Here is a 14668-nt window from a genome sequence, read left to right on the forward strand (position 1 = left end):
CTATTAACCAGCCCCTAAGAGTCAGACGTTAATAACTGACAGTATCCCTTAGTTTTGTCCCCACTTCCAATCAGAGAATGCCAAATATACTCCCCTAACTAACCATATAGGATGCCCTCTTCTACTTAGCTACCTCCAGTTTCCCTTCCCAATGGCCTGCAATCAGGGCATACCCAAAGCCTTCCGTTTTTTCCACTCTGAAGCTTTACCACTCCACTGCCTTTGAGTCTCTGCCAAAATGCAAGGGATGGTAGCTACCTTGCTACAGCATGCTTTGAATAAATAGCCTTTGCTTATTCCCATTTGGTTAGTCTTCATTTTTTCCACAAATTCTTTTATATCTAATATCCAGTCCAAATCTGAATATCTCTAAGTGTCCCATAGATTTCTTTTATACCTAATTTGTTTGACTCAAAGGGGAACGCTTCAATCAGGCCTGGACCCTCTTTGGAAGTTTCTTGCTCCCTGGCAGACAAGTTGTCCGAGGCCTACACTATGCTTTGCCACAAACCAGCCACTTCTCCAAAGAGCCCTGGCTTTTTCAGTTTCCTGCCATCTTTTGGATTTACCTACAAACTGGAGCTTGTGAAGGAGCCTATGGAGCCTTAGCCCAGTTTCAAAGGTGTTCTCAGCTTCCTGCTGAGGAGTCCACTCAGAGTGGAGTTCTCTTCTTTGGGGACTGTGTTATGTGGTGGTAGTTTCTGTGTTCTGGGTTCCAGGATTCTCACTATTTTGGAACAGCTGCTGAAGCCCCACGGTGCTTTGACCTCACCTCTTCTGGTTGTGGGGGTACCCTGACTTTGGCTTTGTTGAAGATACTGTCCAGTGGGATGTTTCTCCTGCTATCCTAGGGACTCAGTCCATTTTTATGAGTGACTTGGAGAAATTCAAAAACTCTGCTGCTCCTGTTTCTCCCTCTCCCTGCACTGTTTCCCCCTGTTTGTGTGCTCACTCTCTCTCTCTGTCAAATAAATAAATAAAATCTTAAAAAAAAAATTTTTTTTAAGGGGCGCCTGGGTGGCTCAGTCAGTTAAGCATCTGCCTTCAGCTCAGGTCATGATCCCAGGGTCCTGGGATGGAGCCCCGCATCGAGCTCTCTGCTCGGCAGAGAGCCTGCTTCTCCCTCTCCCTCTGCTGCTCCCCCTGCTTGCGTGCTCTCAAATAAATAAATAAAATCTTTAAAAAATTAATTAAAAAAAAAATTCTGCTGCTATAAGGATCTCACCCTGCTTCTCATTTTTTTTTTAACAGATAAGGAAGGTTTAGAGAGGCCAAATAATGTGGTCTCGGTGTGTTCACATACAAAAAAGTTAATAATCTCTGCTCCCCTACTTCCCAGGACTGTTGTGAGAAATAAATGAGATAAAAGAAATGAAAAGTCAGAGATACAAGGACACAACAGGGCACAAAGGCAGACATTCCTGGAGCAGGTCAAACATCCTCCCACAGCTCCTCTGTCTCCAAGGGCATGCTGCTAGCAATCGCCACTCCCTAAATGTCAAAACAGGTAAATTAACTTGTACAGGGCACTGTGATGCAGGCCTTCTGCGCCTTATTTCCTGCAGTTCTCATGACAGCCTGAGAGGGGCAGCTTTCACAAGCCTCATTTTACAGAGGAGGAAATCAGCACTTAGTGACATTGATAAACCTGCCCATGGTGTCTTGTTTTCTGGTAGCGGAGCCTGTATTTACACCCAAGCAATCTCACTCCACGGCCCCTGCTTTAGCAATCTCATTCCACGGCCCCTGCCTTAGCAATCTCATTCCACCACTCCTGCCTTTAGCTGCTCTTGGTGCCTGAAGCAGAGAAGGTGTGGGTTTTCATGGAAGATGAGGGAAAGGCAGAGGACAGAGAAGGTGAGCCAGGAGGAGCTGGTAACTGAGCTGTTGAGAAGCTCTGTGCAGCTATTCTCAGTATCCTCTTTCTCTGAGGTAGGTGGCTAAGCCGAAGGCCGGGCTAGCTTACCAGATTGTAATTACCCACTTAGAGTCTTTTAAGGCATTCTTGGAAACATGTCACTCTTCTAGGGTTTCCAGATAAAATACAGGATGCCCAGCAACATTTGAATTTCAGACAAACATTACAAGGGACACACATCTCCTAAAAAAAAAAAAAAGTCATTCGTTATGTATCTGAAATTCTAATTGAGCTTGGCATTTTCATTTTCATCTAATTGAACTGGACATTTTCATTTGCTAAATCCGGCAACCCAACCCTGCCCGCTCCACACAGATCTTTTTTCTTTTACATTTCTATCATCCTAATACAACATCTAAATGGAACCTTTTTTTGGTTTTAAAGATTTCTAGATCTTTAGGGATACTCTATGATACATTTAACCTTGGATTGGGGTATGCTCCTTAAGTTAGCTACTCATTAGTATCTCTTAGTTGGCTGTGCCCGGTATCTTAGAGAAAGTCAACAGATACAGTCTGAAGAAAGGTGGGAAGTACAGCAACAACAATCAGGATGGAGAGGCTGATGGGGGAGAAGAGAGGATTCATAAAGCTGAAAACCGCTAAAACCCTCCCTCCCAGTGCTGGTGGAGCCATGTGGAGAAACAGCATTTTATGTGATGAGGTACATAGAATATAGTCGCTGAACGCTTCTGAATGAGTGAGTGCAGGAATCATGCGGAGGTGCATCTAGCAGCATGTACACTATAATGATGAGTTTCCACAGCCCTGGGGCCATCTCCCCCTCCCCCCTCCCCCCTTAGCAGGCAGCACCAAGAGCCCTTTATTACTGGGCAGGATTAACTTCCCTCCTTGCCCCTCCCTGCTTGCCTGGAGGCACTCGACCAATTCGCTTCTTTTCTCTGGGCCTTGATTCCCAGTCTGAAAAGAGGGCTGGATGAGACCCCCCTCATCATCCTCTTCATTTCTATGATTATACATCATTTGAGCACACCCTGGAGACAGTTTGGGAAATAGACGTGGAGACATTCTTAGAACTCACAGGGATCTGGACAGAGGGAGCTCTGTGATCCCCTGCTCCAGTCAGGAGCCAGCCTGGCTGGGGAAAGGGCTCAAATCCACATGGAAGCCCTGACCTCCCTTTTCCAGCTCCAACAGTGATTTCTCCAGCTTTCCTAGGAGTCCACTGTGACCGGACCTGCATCTGCCACCATCTTAATTGGCCTGCTATTTCTATGTTGGATTGATTCCCCCAGCAGGCTGGACTGGGAGGCAGAGCCCAAGGGGTCCAACAAAAGTTCCTTTCTTCATCTCTGTTCTGGCCTGTTGCATCTCTGATCCCCTGAAAAGATGAGGTGACAGATAAATGTGCTATAGTGAAAGTGCTTCCAATGCAATACCTAAGGTAATGAGTTTCAATCCTGACTCTGCCATTTACCAACAGCAGAATCTTGTGCAAGTCATGGCCCCTTTCTCTCTCATCCTCTGTGCCTTCAATTTAAGACAAGTGAGGAATAACCCCTATTCCCCAGTGCTTTAACAGGCAAGGATGAACGTTGGGCCCTAAGCCCAGTACAGGGCATCCAGGAGGAAATCTGTAAATCGAAGTCCCTCCACCTTTCTTTCTGTGTGTCTCCCAAGGGCTTTCCAGCTGAGGTCTAAAGACTGAGGTGCTCCCTGGCTGGTGCTCCTCCAGGTCCCAAGACCACAACAGGCAGAAAATGTAGACCCCAGATGGAGACCTCACAAGCTTCCTCCCAGAGCACCTGGCTCTCGCAACATGGAGAGCATCCTGGAAAGGAGGGCTTAGCAGGGCCTCAATGGCCTCAGGGGCCACATCATTACTGCCTTTCTCTGGGGTCTGGGTTGGAATCAGCTAAGGAGAGATGGCAAAAGGGTACTGGATAGGGGTGGGGCAAGACTAAAATAAGATAGAGGGAAAAAAGCACTGTTAGATCATCCACACAGCAGATCATTTACCTTGGAAAACAGATACAAACATTCCTATAAGCCTCAGTCCCGCTATTTAGGCAAAAGGCTCCTTACCATACTGTGAGTCCCCCAAATAGGGCTCAAGAAGGACTACTACTAACAACTCTACATTCATAAATGTGACAACTTGGAAGCAATGAACCTATTCCCTGAAAACCATAACCTACCCCGCCCAAAAATAGACAATCTGAATAGTTATAGAACTATTAAAGAAACTGAACTTGTAATTTAAGATAAAATCTCCAGGTTTACATTGTTTCACTGGAGAATTCTATCAAACATTTTTTTTTAAGATTTTATTTATTTATTTGACAGAGAGATAGAGAGAGAGCACAAGTAGGCAAAGAAGCAAGCAGATGGAGAGGGAGAAGCAGGCTCCCCGCAGAGCAGGGAGCCCGATGCGGGACTCGATCCCAGGACCCTGGGATCATGACCTGAGCCGAAGGCAGCCGCTTAACCGACTGAGCCACCCAGGCGCCCCTATCAAACATTTAAAGAAGAACTAACATAAAATTTTATACTATCTATTCCAAAAAATAAGAGGAAACATTTCCCAGCTTATTTTATGAGGCCATCACTACTCTGATAACCCAAACCAGGGTGAATCAAAACAAAACAAAACAAAACAAAAACTACAGAGCAATATCTCATTAATTTAGATGTAAAAATCCTCAAGAAAATATTATCAAATCAAATCCAGCAATGTATAAAAAGGATTATATACCTCAGCCAAGTGGAATTTATTCCACATATGCAACCAATATTGGTTCAATATTTGAAAACCCATTAGTATAATCTACCATATCAATACTAAAGAAGAAAAATACTAAGATCATTAAATTGATAGAAGAAAAAGCATTTCAGGGGCACCTGGGTGGCTCAATCAGTTAAACATCTGCCTTTGCCTCAGGTCATGATCCAGAGTCCTGGGATTGAGCTCCCCATCCCTCCAGCTCCCTGCTCAGCGGGGAGTCTGCTTCTTCCTCCCCCCTCTGCCCCTCCCCCCACTCATGCATGCACATGAGACTCTCTCTCAAATAAAGAAAATCTTTTTAAAAAAAAAGGAAAGAAAAAGAAAAGGCATTTCATAAAATCCAACAACTATTCATGATAACAACACTCAGCAAACTATGAATAGAAAGGAATTCCTCAAATTGATAAAGACCTAAAGTAACACCAAACTTAATGTTAAGATCAAACGCCTTCTCCCTAAGACAGTAACAAACAAGGATGTCTGCTCTCATCATCTTATGCATCATAGTACCGGAAATGCTAGCTAGTGCAATAGGTCAGAAAAAACATAAAGGGGATACAGATTGGAAATAAAGAAGGAAAATGATCTCTAATTATAGATGATATTATTCTCTATGTGAACAATGTCAAAAAAGCATTTAAAAAAGAAAGCCCTCCGATAACCACTAAGTTCAGCAAGATCACTGGGTCCAAGATCAACATAAAAATTAATCAATTTTCTATATACTAAATAATAAACATGTGAAAACTGAAAATAAAAAACAGTATCATTTATGATCTTTCCTAAGAAAATTACTTAAGTATATACTTAACAAAACATCTACAGAATCTATATCCTGAAAATTACAAAATCTAAGACACTGCCATTAGAAGAAACTAGGTGAAGGATACAGGGACCTCCATTTTTTCCAACTTCCTGTGAATCTATAATTATTTCAAAATAAAAAGTTTTTAAAATATATGAACTGAAAAAAATTTGAGAATTATAATGTACTCTCTCATGGACAATAATGGGTGAGAGTGTAAGCACATGCTGTGTATGAATATGGTTGTGTGGGAACATGCTTGTGAAGGGGTACAGATTGTATTTATGTATATAGTTTGTGTGAATGAGTATGGGGTATATGTTTGTAGGCAGGTTGATCACTGTCAGCAGAATGCCATTCAGCATACATCCCAAGGTCTCAGCACCACCCTGGGAGGAAATTCTCCAGGGATCATTCTCCAGGGATTCTAAACTGTGCAGAACACAACGTGAATATTTTTGTCCCCATAACAACCCCTGCTGAGGCCTCTCAACTCATCCCTACAAACACCTCCTGACATTTTCTAAGAACAATGCACCACATTTCAGTGATAATTATCTTCAACCATATAGAACTCTGGAAAGTTCCTGGAACAGTTTAACCCCTTTTGCCTTCCTGGCAGTTTCCTTGAAAAGGGCTGTGATTACTGGGTCCCTTTCATAAATGAGAAAACCAAGTCTTGAAGGGGAAAATTACATGGAAACATAGGATAATTATAAAGGGAGTCAACTGTGAAAAACATGTGCTTTGGAATATTTTTTAAAAACCCAAAATCTGGATTTGAATCCATACTCTACCCTTATTATGAGATTGGAAAACATATTATGAGACACTAAATATGCTTCTTGAAACTTTTAAAATGTAAAACCTGTAAAATGGGGTCACACTACCTACCTCTCAGTAAAGTGTATGGAAAAAATACGTAAGATAAAGGTATGGTATTTGGCATATATATGCTAATATTTGCTTAATTTGTTAAAAGACATAGACAGAACCAGGATTTTCTCTGGTATCTGGGCAGGCTGCCATTCTTGTCTTTCCTCTTCCTCACCACATTAAGAACATGTTCTTCCAAGTGGGCCTTTTCCTGTTCCAAGCAATCAGCAGAATTTGAGAACAACTGTTGCCCTGTTAGTCAGGATATAAGTCTCAGGTCTGTCCTCAAATCCTTCTGTTAACCATCTGACCCTACCTCTCTCCCTAGAACTTTAGGCTAGACTTCTAGATGGTTCCATCCACACCAATCCTACCCCGGGGGCGGATTTTTAGAGGAAAAAAAGCACTGCCCTGACAAGAGGCAATATCTTGGTTTAACAGGATTTGCCAATAACAAGTTGAGTGACTTCAGGAAAATTCCATTTTGTCTTAGTTTTCTACATCTATAAAATGGTGATAGTGTCAGAAAGATAAAGTTCTTCATTGCACATTATAAAAGTCAAAATAATCCAGGTAACATATAGTCTTAGGTTCTTGGAAAGTAGGAATCAGAGTCATAAATGATACATTTCAATGCTCTAATTGGTTTTTATATGAAAGCACAATAGATGGTTTACATACTCCAAATAGCATTACTTCCAACTGCAGGCCTTTCTCAGATGGCTGCCATGTTCTTTACAGGATTGGAGATCAGCTTTTGCTGTTGAAGTAATATTTGAGAACCTCTGGATGGACAGAAAAAAAGTTCAGCACTTTGGTAGGTGATGTCAGAAATCCTGTGGACAGCAGATTCATGGGCTAGCATCTATAGAGAGAGTCCATCTAAAGTCCATTTTGATAACTGCAAGTTGACTATATAATATAAACTCTGTAAAATTTGTTGACATTTTATCATTTTTAATAGGATTTTTGTGACTTTTTCATGTTTTTTAAAAAAACAGTTATTTTCTGCTTTGGGGGTCTACTATTCTATATTTACCTACTAAATCAGGCTTAACTGTATTTTTCTGATTTTCCATATCCCAAGCAGATTTGTGCTGGCTTGATTTTTTTTTTTTTTTTTTTTTTTGTAAGAGGTGTGTCAAAATACCCAAGGTTTATAGTAATTTGTCAATTTCTCCCATTCTAAACATTTTTCATTTATAGATTTTGAACACAGGATATTGAAATCTAATGGTGACTTTTCCATTAGATTGGTGGGGAAAAACACCTAATTGCAGTGGATTCAAGAGAATGGGAATTGGAAACATCTCTTAAAGACAATTTTTTAAGGAGTTTTGCAATAAAGAGAATCAGAGAAATGGGGTAGTAGCTTGAGAAATGGGATGAAGGACAAAGGGATATTTTATAGAAGATACTACAGCATATTCATTAGTATGTTGATGATTCGGTATGGAATGAAAAACTGGTGATACAGAAGAGAGAGAAGAATGCCCTCATGTGTGAGAAAGGGGATACAATTCAGGGTGCAAATGGAGAGTTGTCTTAAATAGGAACTGAGGCTGTTCATTCAGAATGGGAAGCAGAGCATACAGATTCCAGTGGAGAACGGTGGGCAGATGGACTTGTAGGACAGTATAATTCTCTTAGTTCTCTTTTCTCATAGAAAGCAAAGTCATCAGCTGTGAGTGAAATGGGAGAAAGAGTTGTCAGAGGCTTGAAGAGTGAGGAGAAGCTGTGAAACTGTTAAAAGAATGTATGGACTAAGCAAATGTAGTAGGATAGCTGGGCAGCATTAAAGGCCCACTTGACCTTAGTGGTCATAAATTGAAAGTGAGACCAATCATCATGGCCATGTGTTTCTCTCAGGCCACATCTACTACACAAGTGCAAGCACAGAACAGGCAGAGAATTGGATTCAACCAGGTTTGGTGTTTTATCGGCAGAATATAACCAAGTGAGACATGGGCAAGGGAGTTGACAGTATATGCAAAGGACTAACCACAGTGATGAGCCATGGCCTCTAAATTGGATGAGGAGGTAACTGAGAACATCAGAAAGTGAGAGTCAGGGCAAGGGTGACAGAATCAATGGATCAGGGAATATTTAGGAGAGCACTAGGGCCCTGATACTTTGTGTTCCCCAGACAAAAGGTAGGAAAGCAACTCAGAGGAGGAGCCTCTCCAAACATGGTAGGTCACCCAAATGTGTCCCTGTCCTAATCCGAAGAAACTGAATGTTACCTCATACAGCAAAAGGGACTTTGTGAATGTGATTAAAGATCATGATGTAGGGAAATTATCCTGGATTATCCAGGTGGGCTGATGTAAGTCCTCACATCAGTCCATAGAAGAACACAAGAAGACTCAGTGCAAGAGAAGGTAATGTGATGACAGAAGCAGAGATTGGAGTCAAGCACTTTGAAGATGGAAGTAGAAGCCACAGCCAAGGAATAGAGGCTATCAAATGTACTTTGAGAAAGACAAGGAAACAAATCCTTCTCTAAGCCTGCAGAAGGAACCGGCTGCTCTGATGCCTTGACTTTAGCCCAGTGAAACTGATTTCAGACTTCTGACCTCCAGAACTGTAGGAAAAGAAATTTGTGGGGGTTTTTTGTTTTTTGTTGTTTTGTTTTTTGTCACTAGGTTTGTGGTAATTTATTACAGCAGCATTTGGAAGCTAATACACTAACGAAGGGGGAAGATACAGAGGAGAGGTCCAGGCAACAGTTAACTCCCAAAATAAATCTGAAGGGAAGGTCCTGGGGAGAGTTGGGAGTGGCCTTGTGCCCCTCAGGAAGGGGTGAAGGTAATGAAGGTGCAGCCTGGGAGAATTTTGTTGCTCTCCCCTTGAAGGCTGTAATAATTAAAAGGGTCTCAAGGGGGCAGGGTTTGTTTCTCTGGTAAATTTATTGGTTTTTTTTAAAGATTTTATTTATTTATTTGACAGAGAGAGAGAGAGAACAAGGAGGCAGAGAAGCAGGCAGAGGGAGAGGGAGAAGCAGGCTCCCTGCTAAGCAGGGAGCCCGATGCCAAGCTCAATCCCAGGATCCTGGGATCATGACCTGAGCTGAAGGCAGAGGCTTAACCAACTGAAGCCACTCAGGCGCCCCTTCTCTGGTAAATTTATGATACACAGTAAGTACTATTGTATTTTTAAAAGCAAACTGTAGGCCCATACATATGGCATGACCCCATGTTGTTTAAAAAGTATGTGTGTGGGGCGCCTGGGTGGCTCAGTCGTTAAGCGTCTGCCATCAGCTCGGGTCATGATCCCAGAGTCCTGGGATCGAGCCCCACATCAGGCTCCCTGCTTGGCGGGAAGCCTGCTTCTCCCTTTCCCACTCCCCCTGTTTGTGTTCCCTCTCTCGCTGTGTCTCTCTCTGTCAAATAAATAAAATCTTAAAAAAAAAAAAGTATGTGTGTGCATAAATAGTTGCCTGTGTACATTTAAGAAAGAGTTCTGAATGTCGCGAGACTGATTACTTCATCTCAGTAGTTTTGCTCCAATAACCCCTATTTAAAACTGCAAAGCAGCGGTGCCTGGGTGGCTCAGTCGGTTAACCGTCTGCCTCCGGCTCAGGTCATGATCCCAGGGTCCTAGGATTGAGCCCCGCATCTGGCTCTCTGCTCAGCGGGAAGCCTGCTTCTCCCTCTGCCTGCTGCTCCTCCTGCTTGTGCTCTAATAAATAAAATCTTAAAAAAATAAAACTGCAAAGCATATCTCAACACACACCAACACCCCTTAATCCTCCAACTCGGCTCTACTTTTTCTGTAACACATATCACTTTATAACACACTATACCATTTATGTATAAACAAGTATTGCTTCTTTGTCCCACTAAAATTTAATATCCAGGGCGCCTGGGTGGCTCAGTCTTAAGCGTCTGCCTTCGGCGCAGGTCATGATTCCAGGTCCTGGGATCGAGCCCCGCATCGGGCTCCCTGCTCCGCGGGAAGCCTGCTTCTCCCTCTCCCACTCCCCTTGCTTGTGTTCCCTCTCTCGCTGTGTCTCTGTCAAATAAATAAAATCTTAAAAATAAATAAATAAATAAAAATTTAATATCCACAGTGATTTTTAAGTTCCTGGAACATAGCAGGCCCTCATGTTTGCCAAATGCATGAACTTTGGAGCCGAATTGGTGATGCTGAGTAGCATATATTCGTTTAAGGCAAAAACAAAATTAGAGCTGATATTTACGTTCTTTTCACGCCAGTAGGACTTCAGCAAAATAAAAAACCCTTTAATGGGTATTCCTAAAATAATTCTTACGCGTTTGTTTAACAACAGCAACAAAAAAAAGTAAGGGAACTTGAACAAATTAGCCTCTAACCTCAAAGAACAGCGAACAAGCAGACGCCGGCGTAAAGCAACAACCCTCGGCGTCACAGCCCGCCAAGTCCGGACCAGCGCCGGAAGCGTGCGTCGGAAATGGGCGTGGCCATCCCCCAGCTTTCTGGGACTTGTAGTTCCGAGCCCGTAGGAGCGGGTGCGGGTCAGTGTCGGGAGTCCTGCTTTTCCAGGTATCGTATTCCACGTGGGAGGTGAGACGTGCGGGACAGGACAGCCAGCGCCGCGGGCAGGGAGGCGTCTGGTGGTTGGGATGTGGGAGTGCCTCGGGGGAGGTGCAGGGCCGCTGAGATCCGGAAACCTGGTTGGGCTGCTGTGGGAGGGCGCGCGACCTGCAGGAGGTGCGGCCCGGGGTCGCACGTGCGTCCGAGCGTCGCGACCGCCGCTCTGTCCGCCGGACCTGACTGTGATCACCTGAGTCTAAGCGCCCCCAGCGCAGAAGTGGCTGCGGCTCCGAGGGATCCATCCTTCGCCCGGCTGAGCTCTGACTTTGGCCGGCCTGGAGGCTTCGTAGTTGGTCGCACCGGCCATTTCTGTGCCGGTGACTGGCCTTATTCCACGGTTTTCGGTGGACGTTAGGCGACCTAGAGGGGCCTCTTTGAGGGACCGAGGTTTCTGTCCCCACAACACTGTCCTCCCACCCCAGAAATGAGGCAGGTCAGGGAAGGCACCTCAGGGAGTCGAAATCCATTCTGAGGCAAAGCATCCAAGCCGAGAGCTCCTACCGGTCTTTCTCGAACTTTAGGGCAGAAATCAGAAACCCTGAGGAAATTGACACATCTTAGTGTTGCTGGGGGCAGCGGAATTTATTCACCCTCGTGGGTTTGGCGGGGAGGCTTGGACTGTTTAATCCAAAACCCTGTGGAGAGAGGCGAGGGAGGTGCAGCCTGGGGGAGACTAGGAAGGCATCTCAGGAGAGAGCGTGTGAAGGGTTGACTGAAAAGAGGTTAGTAGCAGGAGCAGAGTAACTTTTTTCCTACAGTCTTGCTGGACTGGCTACTCTGTATCCTGCAAGGTGGACTTGATATTCATGGCTTTTTCTCTTTCTCTAACTCTACTTTTCCAGGATTCTGTCCTTCCTGAGAGGAGGAAATGACCAAGTTCCAGGTGAGTTGGGGTTTCTTCTCTGAAAATGCCATCTCTCTGAGAATGAACATAACCTTTCTTGCTTGGAACAAAGGAAGAACATCAGCATTAATTGACACCTATCTGGTGTCAGGTCCTGTGTTTGTTCTGTACTTTATTTTTATTGTCAGACTTCAGTGTGAGACATACATTTTATAAATATGGGTGTAAGAACATTAATATACTGAGGACATGTAGCTATCAAATGATGTGGCCAGAGTCTGCACATGTGGCTGCTTACTTTAAATTCCACATCATTTTTACTGAACCACCCTCCCTCTATGAACTTGGCCCACTCCCCAAAGCACTCAGCTATTCTATTGAAAGACTCCACACAGCATCTTTGCCTGGTTCTCTCTCAAAGTCACCCTTTTCCTGCCAAGACATTTCACTCATATTAAAAGTTATTCAGTTATCACATGCTCTGGCCAGTGTTCAGTAGTCTCAGGAAGACAAACAATTATAAATTATGGTGCTTTTCTTCATGAGCAGATTCCATGTATGAAAAAAATAAAATATACATATTAACAATAACCATTTATTAAACATTAAAAAAATTTGTTAAATGCCAGCGCAGTAGTTACCAAATCAGTCCCAGAAATGCTTCTTAACCAAGATATTCATCAGAGTTATCTGTGGTGTTTTTTAAGAATTAAGAGTCGTAGGCACTTCCCCCAACCCCAAACCTACTAAAAGAATTTCAATTTTTTTTAATCCCATTGGCCTTTGTACACCCAACGATTTGTTGGATTTATTGTGAGATATTTCTCTACATACTCGATGTGAGCATCATTAAGGTAGGTAAGATGGGTTATTCATCTTTTATGCTTTGATTGCTTCATTCCCTTTACCAACATATCTACATGTTTAATTGGTACAATAAATTGTTAAATTACCGAGGAGCACTTTTTAAGAAACTGATTACTCATTTGTCTCTATAAAACCATTCCTAGAAAGTTACCTCAAGATTGACACTTAGAATCATAGAATGTTGGAAATGGAAGGGATCAGCCAGCCCCCTCTCTGCCTTGGTGCTGGCATTTTACCAAGGAGAGCTCTAATTCTGAGAAAGCTGAAGGCAAACACCGTGTCCTCTGTTGCAGAGCAGCAGAGTCAGAGGAAAGCCCATGTCTTCCAACTCCATGCTATTCCCTCTCCAGAGCTAAAGAGGTCAATTACACCAGAAGTTCCTTGAATGAAATATCAGGCTGGATTTTAAGGAAGAAACAATTGTTTCTTAACACCACTACCAGCAAACTTGCTTGGCAAATACAGTTCTTATATACATAGAAAGAGAACATGAGCTCTTATAAAAATGGGCTTAGAAGGCAGTAAGCTGCCTCAAGGTCCTGAGAATGCCATCTCTGTGCCTTGAAAAGGAATTGAGGACTTCAAGGGAAATTAATGTGAATAAGACCCTGTGCTCTCTGTATTTTCCTTCCTTTTTCCTCTACCTGGTCCCTGATGAAGATTGTTTATCACAACGATGGGGATTGCTAATATAGTGAAATTTTGAGATTCTGGTATATGTTAATAACTTGAATTTAAAGAAAGGATTTCATTCCACCGATATTTATTGAGTGTTCTCTTATAAACCAGACATTCTCCTTGAGTCTGCTGAAAGGCAGGAGTCCCAATTTAACCCCTCCCTTTGTGACCTTGAGTAAGTCACTTCACTATCATGAGCCTTGGTTTTCTCATCTGTAAAATTAAGAGTTTCCTTTGATGATCCTGAAGTTCAGTTTTACTTGTATCTTTTCATTATTCATTTAAGTTGAATGTGAATTTATAAATATCATTTAGATTCCTAGTCAGTTGAGCTAGTTGCTGGGGATTTAAAGATTAGCGGAACATGGCCCCTATCCTTTAGAATCTTGTAGCTAATTTGGAAGACAGATTTTATAGCTTTGGTAGAGAGATGGGAAAAATACTATGAGATCTTGGAGGAGGAAACATTTAACTTATCTTCATGCTTCAGAAAGGCAGTTGTTGATTGTCCTGAAACTAGAAGGAGTTGCAAAATGGATGTGAGAAATACAAGTCAAGGCAGAAGCAGCATGTAAAGGGCTATTCTAGACTACAGCATGACATCTGGTTGACTGCAGGTAATCCTCTGTGATGACAGATCTTGTCCACCTCCTGACTTCAGCATTACTGTTTCCTACCTCTAAGTAAATTGTTGGATCCAGCGAGGATGGGCTCTGAAAAGGAAGTGGAAAGCCACATGATATATGTAGTTTTAAAAAGTTGGAAATTTGTCAGGTGGGAACAGGAAACTACTAGTCCCATGACCTTCCCCTTTGGTTGGCCTTCAGGATACTGAGTCCACCTTGGGTGTAACTTATTAGCTCCACTGATAGGGGGGCGGGGGACACGACTCTTCATTATTCAGATTCCTTCATTCCCCCCTTTGTCTTTAGCAGAACCACTATTTTCTTTCCCTTTTCCTTTGTCACACTGATTCCTTTCATTTGGCCCACTGTTCCACCATTTCTTATCCAGTAATCTCCAATCTAGTCCATCAATATGTCATTTCAAAAAAAAAAATTTATATATTATATATATGTGTATGTGCCCTTTCCATTCTTGGCATGGAATTCTCCCCACCACTTTGTGAGATCTTAAAAAAGTAATGATTCTGTCTTTCAGTCTATGGATTGAAAGATGACAAAACTTGTACTTTAAAGACTTGGTAAGGAGTTATTGTGGTCTAGGTATGAAATGAGGGCCTTACATGGAACAGTGGCAGTGAAAATAAAGAAGAGGTAATACTATGGTGGGAGATTTGGGACATGAGTTGACAAGATCTGAAGTGGTTTGAATATTATTGAGATTGGGTAGGAGTCTT

General features: G+C 42.8%; 2 protein-coding genes across 13 annotated transcripts in view; one reads left to right on the plus strand and one right to left on the minus strand.

Annotated features, from left to right (window-relative positions):
* The window catches only part of ZNF485 (zinc finger protein 485), a 30252-nt gene that overhangs the window by 14826 nt on the left and 758 nt on the right, over window positions 1-14668 (minus strand). For 2 of the 9 annotated variants that reach the window (XM_045878327.3, XM_045878328.3), the window contains exons 1-3: window positions 10679-10770; window positions 7026-7129; window positions 1967-2101 (exon numbers count right to left, since the gene is read on the minus strand). The exons of 2 other annotated variants lie outside the window; for them this stretch is intronic. The gene's annotated coding sequence lies outside the window, so the exon portion shown is untranslated. 5 more of the 9 variants (XM_064594987.1, XM_064594985.1, XM_064594986.1 and 2 more) reach the window with 5 other exon arrangements.
* The window catches only part of ZNF239 (zinc finger protein 239), a 29103-nt gene continuing 23772 nt past the window's right edge, over window positions 9338-14668 (plus strand). For 2 of the 4 annotated variants that reach the window (XR_006791335.3, XR_010412507.1), the window contains exons 1-3: window positions 9338-9481; window positions 10636-10868; window positions 11762-11802. Coding sequence is in view for 1 of the 4 variants with exons in the window: in XM_045878343.3 (XP_045734299.2) it covers window positions 11788-11802 (15 nt within the window). In the remaining 3 variants the exon portion in view is untranslated. Of the gene's footprint in view, window positions 9482-10635; window positions 10869-11761; window positions 11803-14668 lie in introns of those variants that run through there. The other 2 variants (XM_045878343.3, XM_045878344.3) reach the window with 1 other exon arrangement.

This window comes from Mirounga angustirostris, unplaced genomic scaffold (assembly GCF_029215605.1).
Source record: "Mirounga angustirostris isolate CCGP_5_RB_7025 unplaced genomic scaffold, mMirAng1.0.hap1 SCAF_6, whole genome shotgun sequence".
NCBI lineage: Eukaryota > Metazoa > Chordata > Mammalia > Carnivora > Phocidae > Mirounga > Mirounga angustirostris.